Raw genomic sequence first — 15,341 nt, 5'->3', positions numbered from 1 at the left:
AAATCTCTCTGGCCCCACCTCCTTGCACCTCTGCAGCATTTACCCAGTTAAATGGAACAAGCCTGGCTGTCACCCTGTGACTACGGTACCACAAAGCTACCACCTAGTTGGCACAGGGAAAAACATATCAGACAATTCTGTAGCCCCCAAATTTGGGGTTTATCACCATATGACCAATTAAAAATGTCATGCAAATTTGCTCATGCCAGAATCTTCAGGAAATCCCGTCAGACCACAGATAAATTCCATAGGCTCTGCCACTACAGTCTCTTTGGAAGAGCGGGTTAGCAGATACATGTGGAAAAAGTAATGTGTCTAATGCAAGCAGACAGGCCTGACCGGTGGCCTAAAAGTAGGGAACAGCCTCATTTAAATGACAGTGAAACCGAAAATCAGGTCCACATTTGAACCACGGTTTAAACAAACCCAGAATCAGATAAAATGGAAAGATTTAAGGCGGAAATATGGAAATGTTATGAGGCACTGATAATCTTACTATCGTGTAAACATCTATCTGTCCTTCTAATTTCTGAGTCAGGCTCTGAGCACCTGCACAAGTTCTGTGTGTATTTTACATACTAATCAATGCTCTTCTTAACATATATGTACAGGAGCTGACAACGTGGGAAAAACAGAGCTGCCAGTTAAAGGACCGATTCACCGCCAGGCTCGCCATCCAGAGCCTGCCACGCACGCCTACACGTCGCAGGAGAGACCGAGGGCCAGTCTGCGGCAGCAGGTTAAGGTCAGGGGCACTGCACAGCCACCCGGTCCCTTTCCCAATTGTGTAAACTCTAGACCAGCGGTCGCCAACTGGTGGTCCGCAGACCTGGTGGTCCGTGAAGTCCCGAAGGTTGGCGACCACTGCTCTAGACAGTATTAATTAAAACATTAACCGCTACTAGTTTACTACGTCAAATGTTCCTTCTTGGAAAATTATACCAAAAGGAAACTGAGCAGAAATTCTCCCAGGGAACTCAGAGTGAATCACTGGTAACCACATTTAGATCCAGAGGGACCCATTATTATAAGCTATTTATAGTTAATGAACTCTATAAACACCTCTTCCCAACGGGGGTAGCTTTTGCCCTGGTATTCAATAATCTATTTTCTAACTGAAGATTTGCTTTATAAAGAATTATACAACATAACCTTGGTTAGCAAATTCTGTGAGATCATTTTTCAACCTTTAAAAAGAAATCTTTTAGAAAATTATTGAACGACAGGAATTAAGTGGCAAAGCAATTCCCTTCCCTTCCAATTCTTAAGAAACAGCCATTTCCTAGGAGCCTTGTAATTTGTATACTCTATTTCATACTGTGCAATTGTGTCTTAGTTCCTAGCATTTCTTCTTAAAATTTCTGCACTTAGAAGCAGCTGAACTCTTTATCAAAACTCATTTTATTGGCCTAGACATCAACCCAGTTAAGTCAATGTTAATGGCTACTATTCTATAGTTTCCTAGACCAGTGGTCGGCAAACTCATTAGTCAACAGAGCCAAATATCAACAGTACTTCTTCAAAATAGACTCGCCCAGGCCGAAAACCGACTTCTGCGCATGGGCCACGAAGTTTCAATTGCACTGTTCGCGTGCCCGCACGTGGTATTTTGTGGAAGAGCCACACTCGAGGGGCCAAAGAGCCGCATGTGGCTCACGAGCCGCAGTTTGCCAACCATGGTCCTTGACAAAGGCACATACCTGCTTAGGAAGAGTGAACAGTGTTAGCAAATGTGGTCAATGCGGAGATTATTTAATGGTCAATTTGAACAAGTTTGTTTTTCTTCATAAACTTGTATGCAAATTTGACTTTGTTATACAGCTTAGGGTTTAAAAAAATCCGCTCATTTTTTGGCAACTGCCAAGAAGCTCATTGAATCCTAATGAACTCAACTGTAAACCAACTTTAAAGAAAGACGGAATGAAGACCAGCAGTCAGGCCCATCAGAGCGGCCTGCACGCGAGGGAAGATGTACCTGGCGACGTCTGGGTGTGAGTCTATCAGAGTGCTGACAAACTGAAAGAACAGAGAGCCCTTCCATTTCACAAATTCTTCCTGTACAAAGGGAAATGACACGAGTAAGAAGGATTATTAATACACAAACCTAAAAAGTATTCAGTCACAAACTCAACTGTTAACTTCCTTTTGTTTAACATCACACCTGTGAGCCACTCAGGTCTGCCTGTGCCCACCCACACTCAGGTCTGCCTGTGCCCCCCACCCTCAGGTCTGCCTGTGCCCCCCACCCTCAGGTCTGCCTGTGCCCCCCACCCTCAGGTCTGCCTGTGCCCCCCACCCTCAGGTCTGCCTGTGCCCCCCACCCTCAGGTCTGCCTGTGCCCCCCACCCTCAGGTCTGCCTGTGCCCCCCACCCTCAGGTCTGCCTGTGCCCCCCACCCTCAGGTCTGCCTGTGCCCCCCACCCTCAGGTCTGCCTGTGCCCCCCACCCTCAGGTCTGCCTGTGCCCCCCACCCTCAGGTCTGCCTGTGCCCCCCACCCTCAGGTCTGCCTGTGCCCCCCACCCTCAGGTCTGCCTGTGCCCCCCACCCTCAGGTCTGCCTGTGCCCCCCACCCTCAGGTCTGCCTGTGCCCCCCACCCTCAGGTCTGCCTGTGCCCCCCACCCTCAGGTCTGCCTGTGCCCCCCACCCTCAGGTCTGCCTGTGCCCCCCACCCTCAGGTCTGCCTGTGCCCCCCACCCTCAGGTCTGCCTGTGCCCCCCACCCTCAGGTCTGCCTGTGCCCCCCACCCTCAGGTCTGCCTGTGCCCCCCACCCTCAGGTCTGCCTGTGCCCCCCACCCTCAGGTCTGCCTGTGCCCCCCACCCTCAGGTCTGCCTGTGCCCACCCGCACTCAGGTCTCCCTGTGCCCCCCACACTCAGGGCTGCCTGTGCCCACCCACACTCAGGTCTGCCTGTGCCCACCTGCAGTCTCGGCACTCAGAGCATTACAGTTTGATTCACATGGAGCCCGCTAAGCTCTTTCCCACACTGAAATGCCCTACCGGCCTCTCGGAGCGGCTCGGTGAGACGCGGGAAAGCTGTGACCTCCTTTCACAAGCGAAGATGGTATGTCTGAGAACACTGACTGCTCCAAAGTCAGGAACAACAGAACTGGTAGACCTCCCAGTCTACTGACTGCACTTTTCTCTACATGGAGCTTATGGGCAAAACTGAAAATTTATGCTGCTTGACAGGATATCTGAACAAACACCCAATAAATATTAGGGAGTAACGATCTGTTTAAAGGCTGTACAGAACATTAGCAGAGTATCTTAAACCAAAGATGAGGCTAGTTATTTTTGGAGTCTACTACAAAGCAGCCCATTTCCTACGCTATTCCAATACTCCCTTCAGCAGAGCACCGTCGGAGGGAGAAGAATGACAGGTCTGTTCTCCTACGAACCTGCAGGAGATTGGTAAGCAAGATGAGCGTCTGCTTGCGGATGAAGGGGTCTGAGTCCTTCAGACACATGGAGATATTGGGAATGTACTTGTCCACCATGACAGTGTACCGGATACAAAGGTCACACATGACAATGACCACGTTGTTGCGAACGGCCACGTCCTCGCACACCTCCAGCTCTCTCACCAGGGCCGGGATGCTCTTCTTTGCCAGATCCTCATGCTGTAAGCACAGCTTACCTATCACAGAAGAGAGTAAGTCATGCCTCTACTCTGTGCTAATCAGGCAGACGCCTGCACTTGTCCCCAGATATGTCGCAATGAGTTTTATTTAATCAAAGTTAAAGCATCATGTCAACAATCACAAGGAAATCAAACACAGCCTGGCCAGAGTGGCTCAGTGGTTGAGTGTTGACCTATGAACCAGGAGGTCAAGGCTCAATCCCCAGTGTGGGGCGTGCAGGAAGCAGCTGGTCAATGAGTCTCTCTCATCATTGATGTTTCTCTCTCTCTCTCCCCCTCTCCCTTCCTCTCTGAAATCAATAAAAATGTATTTTTAAAAAATCAAAGGTAGACAGACCCATATTAAATATTAGAAAATTCAAAATAGCTTAAGAAAAAACACCGCCCCCCAACCCCTCCGGATCTCATGAGATATATATTCCTTCACTATAGTAAAATTACCTTCCGTTTGTTTGGTTTTTTATTCATTTATTTATAAATCCTCATCCAAGGATACGCTCACCATCTTTTAGAGAGGGGAAAGGAGGTGGGGGGAGAGCAACATCAATCAGCTGCTACCCTTCTGTGCCTGACTGGGGCCAGGGATCAAACCCACAACCTACGTATGTGCCCTGGCCGGGAATCGAACCCGCAAACCTTGGGTGCATGGGACAATGCTCCAACCAATTGAGCCACACCAGCCTGGGCAAATTATCTTCCTTTTGAAGTCAACAGTTGAATTTTGGAGTTATCTACTTACCTGGAATATGACCAATAAAATGAATAATGAACTTGAAATTTGAGTTGGGTAATTACAAAAGAATGATAAAGTCACTTATTTTATTTCTTTTTCATCGGAGAAAGAAGGCTATTGTTGAATTTGTTTGTGGTGTGTGTGTGTGTGTGTGTGTGTGTGTTGTAGGGCCTGGGGAATGTTTTGCTCTTATTTATAATTCTTAGACGTGAAAAAAACACATTATTACAAAAAACATTCCTGACTCTTATCCAGCATCAAATACACAATCACACTAAAGAAAAAAAGAATCAATTTATAAACAGGGGTTCATGTTTTCAAGATTACCATTAATTTGAGTGCATGCTTTTAATAGCTCGTCTGCCAGTTCTGGAAAGTATCACATAAGCCATCTCCTTTTATAAACTAAACTGCACGTTTATTTTTTCATTCCTGGAACTCAGTGTATTGCGTGGCATGCAGTACTTGATGAAGAGACTTCAAGGTGCTACATTATGAGTATAAACAAGCAAGTCGCAGAAACAGGGTCATTGAAACAAATGAACATAAAAACAAAAGCTCCCTCCAGGGAGGGTCTTGAGTCTGATGTCTTAGGCAGCCTTGGGTGCTCCTACAGAATTGCCTCAAAGCTCTCAAGAGCTAGAGTAAGTATATGCTCAGCAGGTTACAACCCACTGCTGGCTTCCGTAAGACAAAAAGCTACCCAGGGAACTAGACCGCACAAGGGTACTGCCCCACAGGCCGCTCCGGCTCACCCAGGGTAATGATGGCGTGTGCTCTGATCACAGAAGGCATGACGGAGGAGCCTCTGACGGGGGCGAGCGGCTGGGAGGCCGGGGCGTCGCTGCTACCTTGAGAGGATGCTACTGCAAGGGAAGGAAAAGGGAGCTTATTTACAGCACTCCAGGGGCTAGCCCAGGCTTCAGACAGCATCCGCAAAGGGCAACTTTAAGTGCCTTACGGTGATCCGCATCCGCAGAGGAAGCTACAATGGACTGAATCAGAAGGAAGGCTCGCTTCTCCACTCTGGCTGGACAGAGTTGGGCTATATCTCCTAAGGTAAAAATATACTTCACCTGCGAAGAAAATTGGTTTTGCATAAAAATAAAGCAAAAATAAAAAATTGACCCTACCTATAGATTAAGGACATGTCGGTGGAGTACTATTTTTGTCCCCCACATTTAAAAGAACTATTTTTTTCATAGCCATTTCAGATGATTAAAAAAAAAATCCTCACCCGAGGACAGGCTTAGAGAGAGGAAGGGATCTCATAGGTTCTAACTGGAGGAAGCATATACCATCAAGTTTTCCCCAGATAACAAGTACGAGAAAAGAAAATGAATAGGTCATCAATAAAAATTCTTCTAAGAAAAGAGTAAGTTCTATGCTAGGAATATCCTTTTCTTGCTAATAGTAACAGAAATGCACATTACAAAGACATCTTTAAAAACCCTCAAATGATATAAAGAAATCCAGTGGTTGAGAAAAGTAGTTACTTACCAACAGGTCCTCATCCATATTCCCAGCTCCACCTTCCTTCAGAACGATGTTGGAGAGGCAGTGCACACAGGTGGAGAGGACATCCCCGCACACCTGATTCAGTAACTCCTAAGGCGAGTCAAAGGTCATTTCTGAAGGGTCTATACATCTACATCAGACTATTCAGGAAACACAGTTTTCTCAGGAAACTTTATGAGCTTCAAATGTATAAACCATAAGCCATGAAAGACCCAGGCATTGTGCTTTTATACCTCTGTTCTTTCAGCAATCTGGCAATTGGCAAAGTGAAATTTACAAAGAATTATACAGGGTGGGGCAAATGGAGGTTTAGAGTTGTTCTTATGAAAAATAATACAGTAATTAATAAATAATAACACAATAAAATGTGTTGTATACTCACACTATAACCCTGCTTTTGCCCCACCCTATATATGTATGTATGTATATATATAAAAATATATGTTATATATATAATTTTTCTTTCAATATTTGCCCTATAAGAGCAAAGAGCATGTGTTTGGGAAGATCTAGTGCACTAATTAAAAGAGATCTCTAATAGCAGTGCTCCTTCAATAATAAAAATACTGCAATTCTTCTGACATATGTAGATGGCGAATTAACACTGTAATAAACAGGCATAATAAAAACGAGTAGTTGTTATTCTCCTGAAATGTATTCGTCTGAGACTTTTTCCAGTGTCTCTTATTAGTTAAAATAACTTCAAAGAGGCACCACCTCTGGCCCACAGATCTAACTACACTAGCTAGGGAGGGAGTTTGATCCCACCCTACAACCCATTGGCTGTAGGCTCCGGGCAGCTTTGTGGACATGATACAATGAGATGTTAGGGTAATATAGCCTTATAGGAACTGGATAGACGTTTTCTAGGATTATGACTTAACGATGATCAGAAACCTTCTGGTCTGGAAGGAACCCCCCGACCAGGTGGGAAATCATATGAAGCATTCCTGAAATGAGGGTGGAGGTGAAGGAGGATATACAAAGCTATCCCAAGCATCTAGCCTACAGCTTATGAAAAGATAACCATGCAAGGTGTCCACCAAGGTACTGACTTTCTAAGAGAACTGTATGTCTTTAGCAGCCAAGACCTTCTTGGGAAATGTCGACTGCCGGTCACACCAAGTGTTTCCTTCTGTTGTGGTAATGGCTACTGGGATTACCCGTCCTTACAGGTTCTCTAAAGAGAACACCTTCTCAAACTTCAAAACAGAGTGACCTGCCTAGTGAGTACAAATAAATGACAAACGCATCCAGGAGAGTGTAGCCTACCCGCTCCTCCACAGGTGTCTCCGCAGATGCTCTGCAGAGTCTTTGCAACGTATCAACAGCGGAGCTGATCAGCTCTAGAGACCAGCGGAATCCACTCAGCTTACACTTGACAACATCTAAAAGGGAAGTCAGACCCTTGAAGTTTAACTGCTTAAAATATATACATATGAAGTGAGAGGCAATGCCTTTTCGAGATTCTCTGATGGACACTCACCGGTCACCTTGTCTCGGGTGCTCTTTGGGAGATGCTTTGCAATATGCCCAATAACACACAGAATATGGCCCAAGGTGTTTGAATTGGGATTCTGTTGACTAAGAAAAGGACAGAAGAAACATCAATACAGAGCCAAAGTAAACACTGCTGCCAACAAAGTACTTTCCTTCTGGATTATGAATACCAGGGTAGCCTGGTTTTGGATTCAAGTTGTAAGAGCATTAAGGCCCTTAGAGACTTGGACAAAGACTAAACTGAAAGCTTAAAAGTGATTCTTACTTTCATGTTTGTTTTTAAGCCTGAATTTAAAGAAAAGATCTGTGTATATGAACAGCTATAAGATAGCCCGTTTCCTTAAGGCATGAGCTTTATCTACAAGAATCTTCAGTGTACCCATCCGTGGCTCAGTTATAAGCATGCACACCTGCTGATCTCCTCCCAGGACTCTATTACTCTGGTGTAGTCGAGCTTGGGTGATGAGCAAGCAATCTTGGAGAGCAGCATCCAGGCTGGTGCAGAATGTTCCGTGCCAGTGTGGGATAGCATGTTGTTTATAAAAGCAGATGAGAATTTATCTTTCGTGGACCAGATATAAAAAGCCTTATTTAAATAGCGGCTGGAAAAAAAGATGGGAGAGCAGAATGGTAACTATAAATATATAAAACTGTTGAGATCAGCTCATTCAGTAAAAGGATATCAGCTGCTGCTGCTCCGGGATTCCTCTGGCACATTTGATACCAAACTAGGTATCTTTTTAATTTTTATTATATACAATAAGGTACATTTATTCCTGCCCTCATAAAGTATTTATTTTTAAAGCAAATAATAACATTTCATAAGATTTTGTTTATAAAAGTTAACAGAACTCTATTGAACTAGCCCTACGGTTGGTTCTCAATAATTCTATTTTTGTCATTGATTTTCTAGCTCAGTGGCACTCCCACTTTTTCATCTCAGGGCCCTTTTATTTATTTTATTTTTTAAATATATTTTATTGATTTTTTTACAGACAGGAAGGGAGAGGGATAGAGAGTTAGAAACATCGATGAGAGAGAAACATCGATCAGCTGCCTCTTGCACACCTCCTACTGGGGATGTGCCCGCAACCAAGGTACATGCCCTTGGCTGGAATCGAACCTGGGACCTTTTAGTCCGCAGGCTGACGTTCTATCCACTGAGCCAAACCGGTTAGGGCTCAGGGCCCTTTTAAATTCCTAAAAATTACTGTCCGCCTTGAAATGTTTTTGTTTGTTATATCAACATTTGCCATGCTAGGAATTAAGAATGAGAAATTTAAAAATATTTATCAATTCATTTAAAATAAGAATAAGCCAATTAATTTTATGTTAACATAAATAATGCATTGTTTTACAAAAACAACTATCTTTTTTAAACAAAATAACTTGGTCAGGAGAATGTTATTGTTTTACACTTTTGTAAATCTCTTTGCAGTCTGGCTGAAACAGGAGACAGGTGGACTCTCATTTCTGCCTCTGCACTCAATCTGTCCCAACACCACTGTATGGCTTCTGGAAAACTCTACTTTGAAAGAATAAATGTGGAAAATGCACAGAACATCTTAATATTATGATAAACACAGTTTGAGCTCATGAATTCATCACTTTGAGAACTGATGACCTCGTTCATTTCCTACAATGGCTATTCCAAAACTTCTTATACTTAAGCCCCTAATTCTACCCACTCTTTCCAAAATTTGGGCAAAAAAAAAATTTCCCCTCAATGATAGCAAAATGTACATAACATAAAATTTATCATCTTAACCATTTTTCAGTGTAATTCAGTATGCCCAATACTGAATTACACTTAAATACATGCCTTAAATACATTCACACTGTTGTGCAATCATCCATTTCTAGAACATTTTTTTTTAATCCCATGAAATTTTGTAGCTATTAAACATAACTCCCCATTATGCGCAACTGAGGTCTGTGCCCTTGGCCAGAATCAAACCCGGGACGCTTCATTCCACGGGCTGCGCTCTATCTACTGAGCCAAACCAGGTAGGGTGATTTTCAGTTAGAATTTTAATACCAAGCTTGCATGACCTTAAGAGATCACGTAACCCAACTGGCTGTTCTTACAAATTAGGAAACGAAGACCCAGAACACTAAGGTGATTTGCCAGGGCCACAACAGGATTTTATGACACTAAATCTATTATTCTTATTGCATAACTCCTTCATAACTACATGTAAACAAATAGGGAAGTGTTTCTGGTACAATTTTTAAAGAAAGGAAAGGAAAAGCAGTCAAGGTAGCACACGCACACACTAATTCTAGGACTCCTGCAGAACAGATTAAAGCTTATCACTCAGGCGCGCTACCCGCTCCCTGCAGTGCTCACTGTGCACTGGGCGTTCAACACATGTTGTCAAGTGGAAAAAATACCGCAGTGTCATTAAGTCAACCAGTCCGATAAAATGTCAGAAAAAGTCCAACTTGTAAAGACTGGGAGGTTATCTTTCAAAATAACTAGTATTGAGTTAGTTATTAATATACCATATCCGCAGTGTTTTCTATTACATACGTATTAAGATACCAAGTTAAAAGTGGAGGACACTCAGAGAAAAGCAAAGAAAGGGATCAAAGGCTTCACAAAAAACAGTCACCACAAAAATGCTGAGATTTGAATTAGGTCAAGAAAAAGAGACCAGTTCCAGTGCAGATGCAAGAAAAAAGGGTCCTCGCGCTTTCTGTCTGTGGCAGCCAAGATTGAATGGGGGAATACAGTGGAAAAAGAAAAAAAAAGAAAGAAAAGAAAAAGAAAAAAAAAAGAAAAGAAAAGGAGACCAAAATTGAGGCTTCAAATCTACCCAGGCATTTAGAAAGCTAGCTGTCCAAGATCAATACAGAACTTTCTTCAGAAAAGCCCTTAGAGCCTTCTCTAAGGAAAGGAAGGCGTAACGCACATACCTCAGCTCCTGGCTTTCTGTACTAAGGAGAGAAAGCAGTGCCCAAGCCAGCACCTGGCTGTCATCTCCACTGTGAAACTTATTGAAGTGCTTAATGTTCTGCAGCAGGACCTGGTCCAGGCATTCCAGGGCCTTTTCCTGCACGGTGCTCTCCGAGTCCATCACAACGGGGGTGATCCCCATCAGCCAGGCTTTCTGGATCTGGGCACATCTAGGGTGGGCCTTTAGGAGTTAAAATCAGGAAGTCACAAAGAGTCTAATGCTATTGGAAGTGTAACTACAAATCAGTGAAGTTGTGATCAATGTTTTGAGACATGTTAAAAGTAGTTGCACACACAACTACAAATCGATCATAAAAGAAAAAACAAACAAAAGCAAACCTACAGCCCAGCCAGCGAGGCTCAGTGGTTGAACATCAACCTATGAATCAGAAGGTCACGGTTCGATTCCTGGTCAGGGCACATGCCCGGGTTGCGGGCTTGATCCGCAGTGTGGGTTGTCAGGATGCAGCTAATCAATGATTCTCTCTCATCATTGATGTTCCTATCTCTCTCTCCCTCTCCCTTTAATAAGACAAACAAAAAACCCCCAAAATCCCACAATATTCAAACAATATGTAAAAACAAAGTTCAATCTGCAGTTATTGCAAATCAGTCCATCCTGAAATTTTAAACTTATAAAGTCATTATTTTGTTATTAGTAATAAATCAGCATTTTTTGGTAATTCAAGATCAAATAATAAATATTTATCCCAAGAAGTAATTAGAGTAAGTGCTACCAGATAAAGTAAAAATACATATTGCTTAATGCCTTCTATCACGAAACGAGAGAAAACCATGCTCTTAAAATTCTTTAAGAGCGAATTACTTGGCAGAAGTAAATTATATCTAGGATCACTGGTTCTGCTCTTTTAGCAATATCATCTATATAGGTTATAATGAACAAAAATCAAAGTAGGCCTCTGGCCTAACCAAATTAATTTTAAAATTCATATTTCTATGTGAGATATGAGTTTAAGTCAAGAAAGGCTAACCAGTAGCATTCTCTAGCATTAGTTCATAATTACATTTAATATGAAATGCAGTCTATCATATGTAAGTAAAAGATACTTCTTCCTTTCTCTTACACTGTATATTAGACTTGGTAGAGTTTCTACTGGTCAACTTCGTATTTAGCAACAAGCAATTATTACGCTGAATTGTTTTTTAATGTAAACACCATGCATTAGACACATAAGAAGAAGCCCCTCACCATAAGAAGTTCAGTAAGAGACTGCAAGGCCTGCTTCCGGACAGATACAGCAGGGTCCCGGCACTGCTCCTGAAGAATTGAAAGCTCCTCCTTCATGCCTGAGACGCTGCAGTGCTTCAAAATACTCACCAATACCTAGGAAGTGCACACACAACGTGAAGTGACGATGCATGCGTAGTATATGTGCAAACAGGCAAATACACACAAAAATACTTCCTTCAAGTTCTTGGTTCTTTACATCTTTAAGGTCAAAGATCCATCCCTCCAGTAGCATCCCACCTTTTAGAATACACACAAGTACTTTCAAACAATTTCAGTGGTTTTACAAACCCTATCAAAATCTGTCCATGGCCCTAAGCTAAGAATCCCTACTCTAAAAAATGACATTAAGGGTATAAATTCATGATTCTTAAAAAGCCAGCAACCCAGTAGGAAAGCTTAAAATCAGATAATCCTTAGTTCATTTCTACAATTTAGACATAACAGGATCAAGATGAACTAATGTTAAATGAAAAGCCAATTAAATAACAAATATGGCAGAGGGACCTGTAAAATATTCTCCTGCATTTCTGAGTGCTTAAAAAGAGAGCGCAATGCCCTTTCTGGTTTGGCTCAGTGGATAGAGCATCGGCCTGCAGACTGAAGGGTCCCAGGTTCAATTCCAGTCAAGGGCGCATGCCTGGGTTATGGGCTCCATCCCCAGTGGGGGGCATGCAGGAGGCAGCCGATCAATGATTCTCTCTCATCATTGATGTTTCAATCTCTCTCTCCCTCTCCCTTCCTCTCTGAAATCAATAAAAATTTATTTTTTTTTAAAAAGAGAGCGCATTAAAGAATGTCTGGAGAAACACACCTGGAGCGCAGACTTCCTCACGTTGATCTTCTCATCCCGGATTCTCTTTCTCAGCATGGCCATGACACACCTTTCTGCTGAGGATACGCCCGTCATTAGAGTCTGAGAAAGACTATACAGATCTGACATCTCACACACAATACCGACAAAATCTAAAAAAACTGACTAATTCGCTTGTTTCAAATCAGAGTATGAAATGAGGTAGAAATAAAAACATCTCAAATAATTAGCTATTCACAATAATGAAAAAGGCAAAGTTCATGTAAAAAACAAAGGGCAAAAATTCTGGAATATTAAAAAATCAGTTTTAAATCCTGGCTCCGATGCCTAAAATTTTAAATAAATTATCTAGATCTTCTATTTTGTTTAACTACAAGTAGAAGTATCACACATTTTGAGAACTGCTGATCCCCAAAAAAACAAATAAAAAATGAACTAGAGAATGGAAAACAATAGAGGAAATACATGAAATTAAAAAGTTCCTTGAAAAAGGTAACAAGATTAACAAACTTTTAGATAGACTAAGAAAATAAGAGAGAAGATTCAGATAGCTAAAATCAGGAACGAACAAGGGAACATTATTACCTACTTTACAATAATAAAAAAAATTGTAAAAGAATACTATGAACAATTTTATGTCAACAAATCAAGTAACCCAGGTGAAATGGACAAATTTCTACAATGATATAAAGTATGGAAACTGACTCAAGAAGAAATAGTCTGAATACACCCACAACAAGTACAGATATTGAATTAATAAAAAGCTTCCCACATGTGCATAAAAGTCCAGGCATTACTGAAGAATCCTACCAAATGTGAAAACAAAAATTAACACCAATTTATATGCACACATATCTGCCTCTCCCGTTGCTCCTTAAGAAATGAAACTTTATTTTCTTAAAGTCTGTATCTACAATGCCTAGCACAGACAGAAGGGACCATATAAAAGTTTTTAAAATAAACAAATAAATCTAATTATATAATTAATCCTTTACACACATTCCCTCTCTTTTCTCTCTCATCTATTTATCCATCTTTTAAAACCACTTCTCTAAACCTTATTTCTATAGACTCTGACAACAGCCCCCTGTGAAAGGTAGGGAAGGGTTAGGATCAGAACGTGTGTGACAGGAGTTGTGTTAACTTCCATGTTTTAGGTCATGCAGCTATTTAGAAACAAAACTGTACAAGAATTCAGACGGCGTCTCATTTCTGATAGTGTTTAGCGTTTTCTCCGCTATTTTATGATGTCATGTTACAGATGAAAAAGGCGCCCAAGACCTTACAGCCAGACAGAAACAGAATTCGAGTGGGCTCCACGTCTACCCACTGCCTAGTACAGGTTTGTTTTTCCCCTGAATCACATTGAGACTCACACCATCCCAGATTCAATACGTCAGGGAAAGTGATCAGGTACCACTTATGTTCAGAATCTTGTGTTGGAGTCCGCGGAGGACCCCATAATCACTCTGTACGATATGTACGACCCATTGAAAAATGGCTCCTTCTGTTGGTGAAGGGAAATTATAATCTAAATTCCAAATTGCCTTTTTCAGTGGAAGCTGGGATTCACAGTTCCCTACTATGTATTAAAAGTAACTTTTGGGATGAGTCAAGAAGACATGGTAAACAAAGTAACAAGGAATGAAAAATGGGAACAAGACTGGGTCCCACAGTATTATTCACCTATTCCCCTTTTTTTGTGACGACTTTTCTCCAAACACAAATTTAATATCTACTGCACTTTCCCTAGTAACTGGTCCTTTTTTTTGGTCAGTAATTCCACCAGTTCACAACAGTTGATTTAAATAAGAAAAGAAAATACCTGCTAATATTCTCTTAAGTGTTAAAGAAAGATTGGTATTGGTGTTCAGTACATGTAGGTGGAATGTAGCTTATTCTTTATCTTAGAATTAAATATAGTCTAGTGCAAGGACATCAAGTAAAGATATAATAAAATAGAAATTACTCCACTTTTAAGGAAAAGAGATGCTCCGATTCTTCAGGTGAATTAATCAGAAAAAATCCAAGGTTTTTAGACTCTACTTATGGTCATTACGCATTTGGTTGTGATAAAATCTGACATACCCCTAGATCCAATTGTTTCACCACTGCTGTCTGTATTGGTCACCCCTGAGTCTCCAGGGTTCAGTGTCTGCTTCTGACAGGAAAAAGCTTAAAAAGAATAAATTAGAAAAAGGGCTGTCATTAAGGTAAAAATTTATTACACTTTTAATAATGCAAGCATGGCATATTACACATTTAAGTTACCACATCATTATTGAAGTGAATCTCAATTTCTTTGATGAAGGAAAAAAGTGCAATATGAAAATAGAAAAATATAGAGATAGAAAAAAAAACCACATTTCAAAAATCCAGCTAGTCCTTTAAATAAAAAGGCAGTTATTCAATATTTGGAACTATATTGACCCATTACCTGATGAATTTCTCAGGAAAGTACCAGGATGGCTCTCTATTCCTAAAATGGTAGGACCTAAAAATAAGCAGAGAGATAAGAGGAAAAAAGCCAGAGTATCATAAACCCTAAGTAAATATTCACAGAGGAATCAAAAATAATTAAGCCTGAACAGAAGGCCGACTCTAAACTGCTAACAATTAATAATGTTCTCCTTGGGAACGCATTTGAAATGGATATTAGCGCCCATACAGCCATACCCAATAATGCACAGCAGTAGTGAAGGCAACCACCAGTCTCACCTCTAAAAAAGGCCTTTCAAATGCCTCAGGCCTGTCTAAAAAGTTACTCAACAATACAATATACTGAAATACGTTTATAAGAATGAAAGTATATCATACCATATCAACTATTTTTGCCACAACAAAAAATGATTCCCCTGAAGTCCAATTTTTTTTCTTTATTGATTAAGGTATTACATATGTGTCCTTATCCCCCCTTTGCCCCCC

General features: G+C 41.4%; 1 protein-coding gene across 2 annotated transcripts in view; it reads right to left on the bottom strand.

Moving 5' to 3' along the window:
* Nucleotides 1-15,341, bottom strand: part of NCAPD3 (non-SMC condensin II complex, subunit D3) — a 40,067-nt gene that overhangs the window by 10,563 nt on the left and 14,163 nt on the right. For both annotated transcript variants that reach the window (XM_014528478.1, XM_014528479.1), the window contains 13 exons: nt 14,854-14,910; nt 14,505-14,591; nt 12,417-12,490; nt 11,564-11,698; nt 10,314-10,534; nt 7,805-7,996; nt 7,381-7,478; nt 7,167-7,282; nt 5,877-5,984; nt 5,338-5,452; nt 5,132-5,242; nt 3,402-3,640; nt 1,976-2,055 (listed from right to left, as the gene is read on the bottom strand). In XM_014528478.1, the coding sequence (XP_014383964.1) occupies nt 1,976-2,055; nt 3,402-3,640; nt 5,132-5,242; nt 5,338-5,452; nt 5,877-5,984; nt 7,167-7,282; nt 7,381-7,478; nt 7,805-7,996; nt 10,314-10,534; nt 11,564-11,698; nt 12,417-12,490; nt 14,505-14,591; nt 14,854-14,910 (1,633 nt within the window). The remainder of the gene's footprint in view (nt 1-1,975; nt 2,056-3,401; nt 3,641-5,131; nt 5,243-5,337; nt 5,453-5,876; nt 5,985-7,166; nt 7,283-7,380; nt 7,479-7,804; nt 7,997-10,313; nt 10,535-11,563; nt 11,699-12,416; nt 12,491-14,504; nt 14,592-14,853; nt 14,911-15,341) is intronic.

The sequence above is a fragment of the Myotis brandtii genome, unplaced genomic scaffold (genome assembly GCF_000412655.1).
Source record: "Myotis brandtii unplaced genomic scaffold, ASM41265v1 scaffold636, whole genome shotgun sequence".
Taxonomy (NCBI): Eukaryota; Metazoa; Chordata; class Mammalia; order Chiroptera; family Vespertilionidae; genus Myotis; species Myotis brandtii.
Note: the sequence above shows the minus strand (reverse complement) of the source record. Positions and strands in the feature narration are given on the sequence as shown.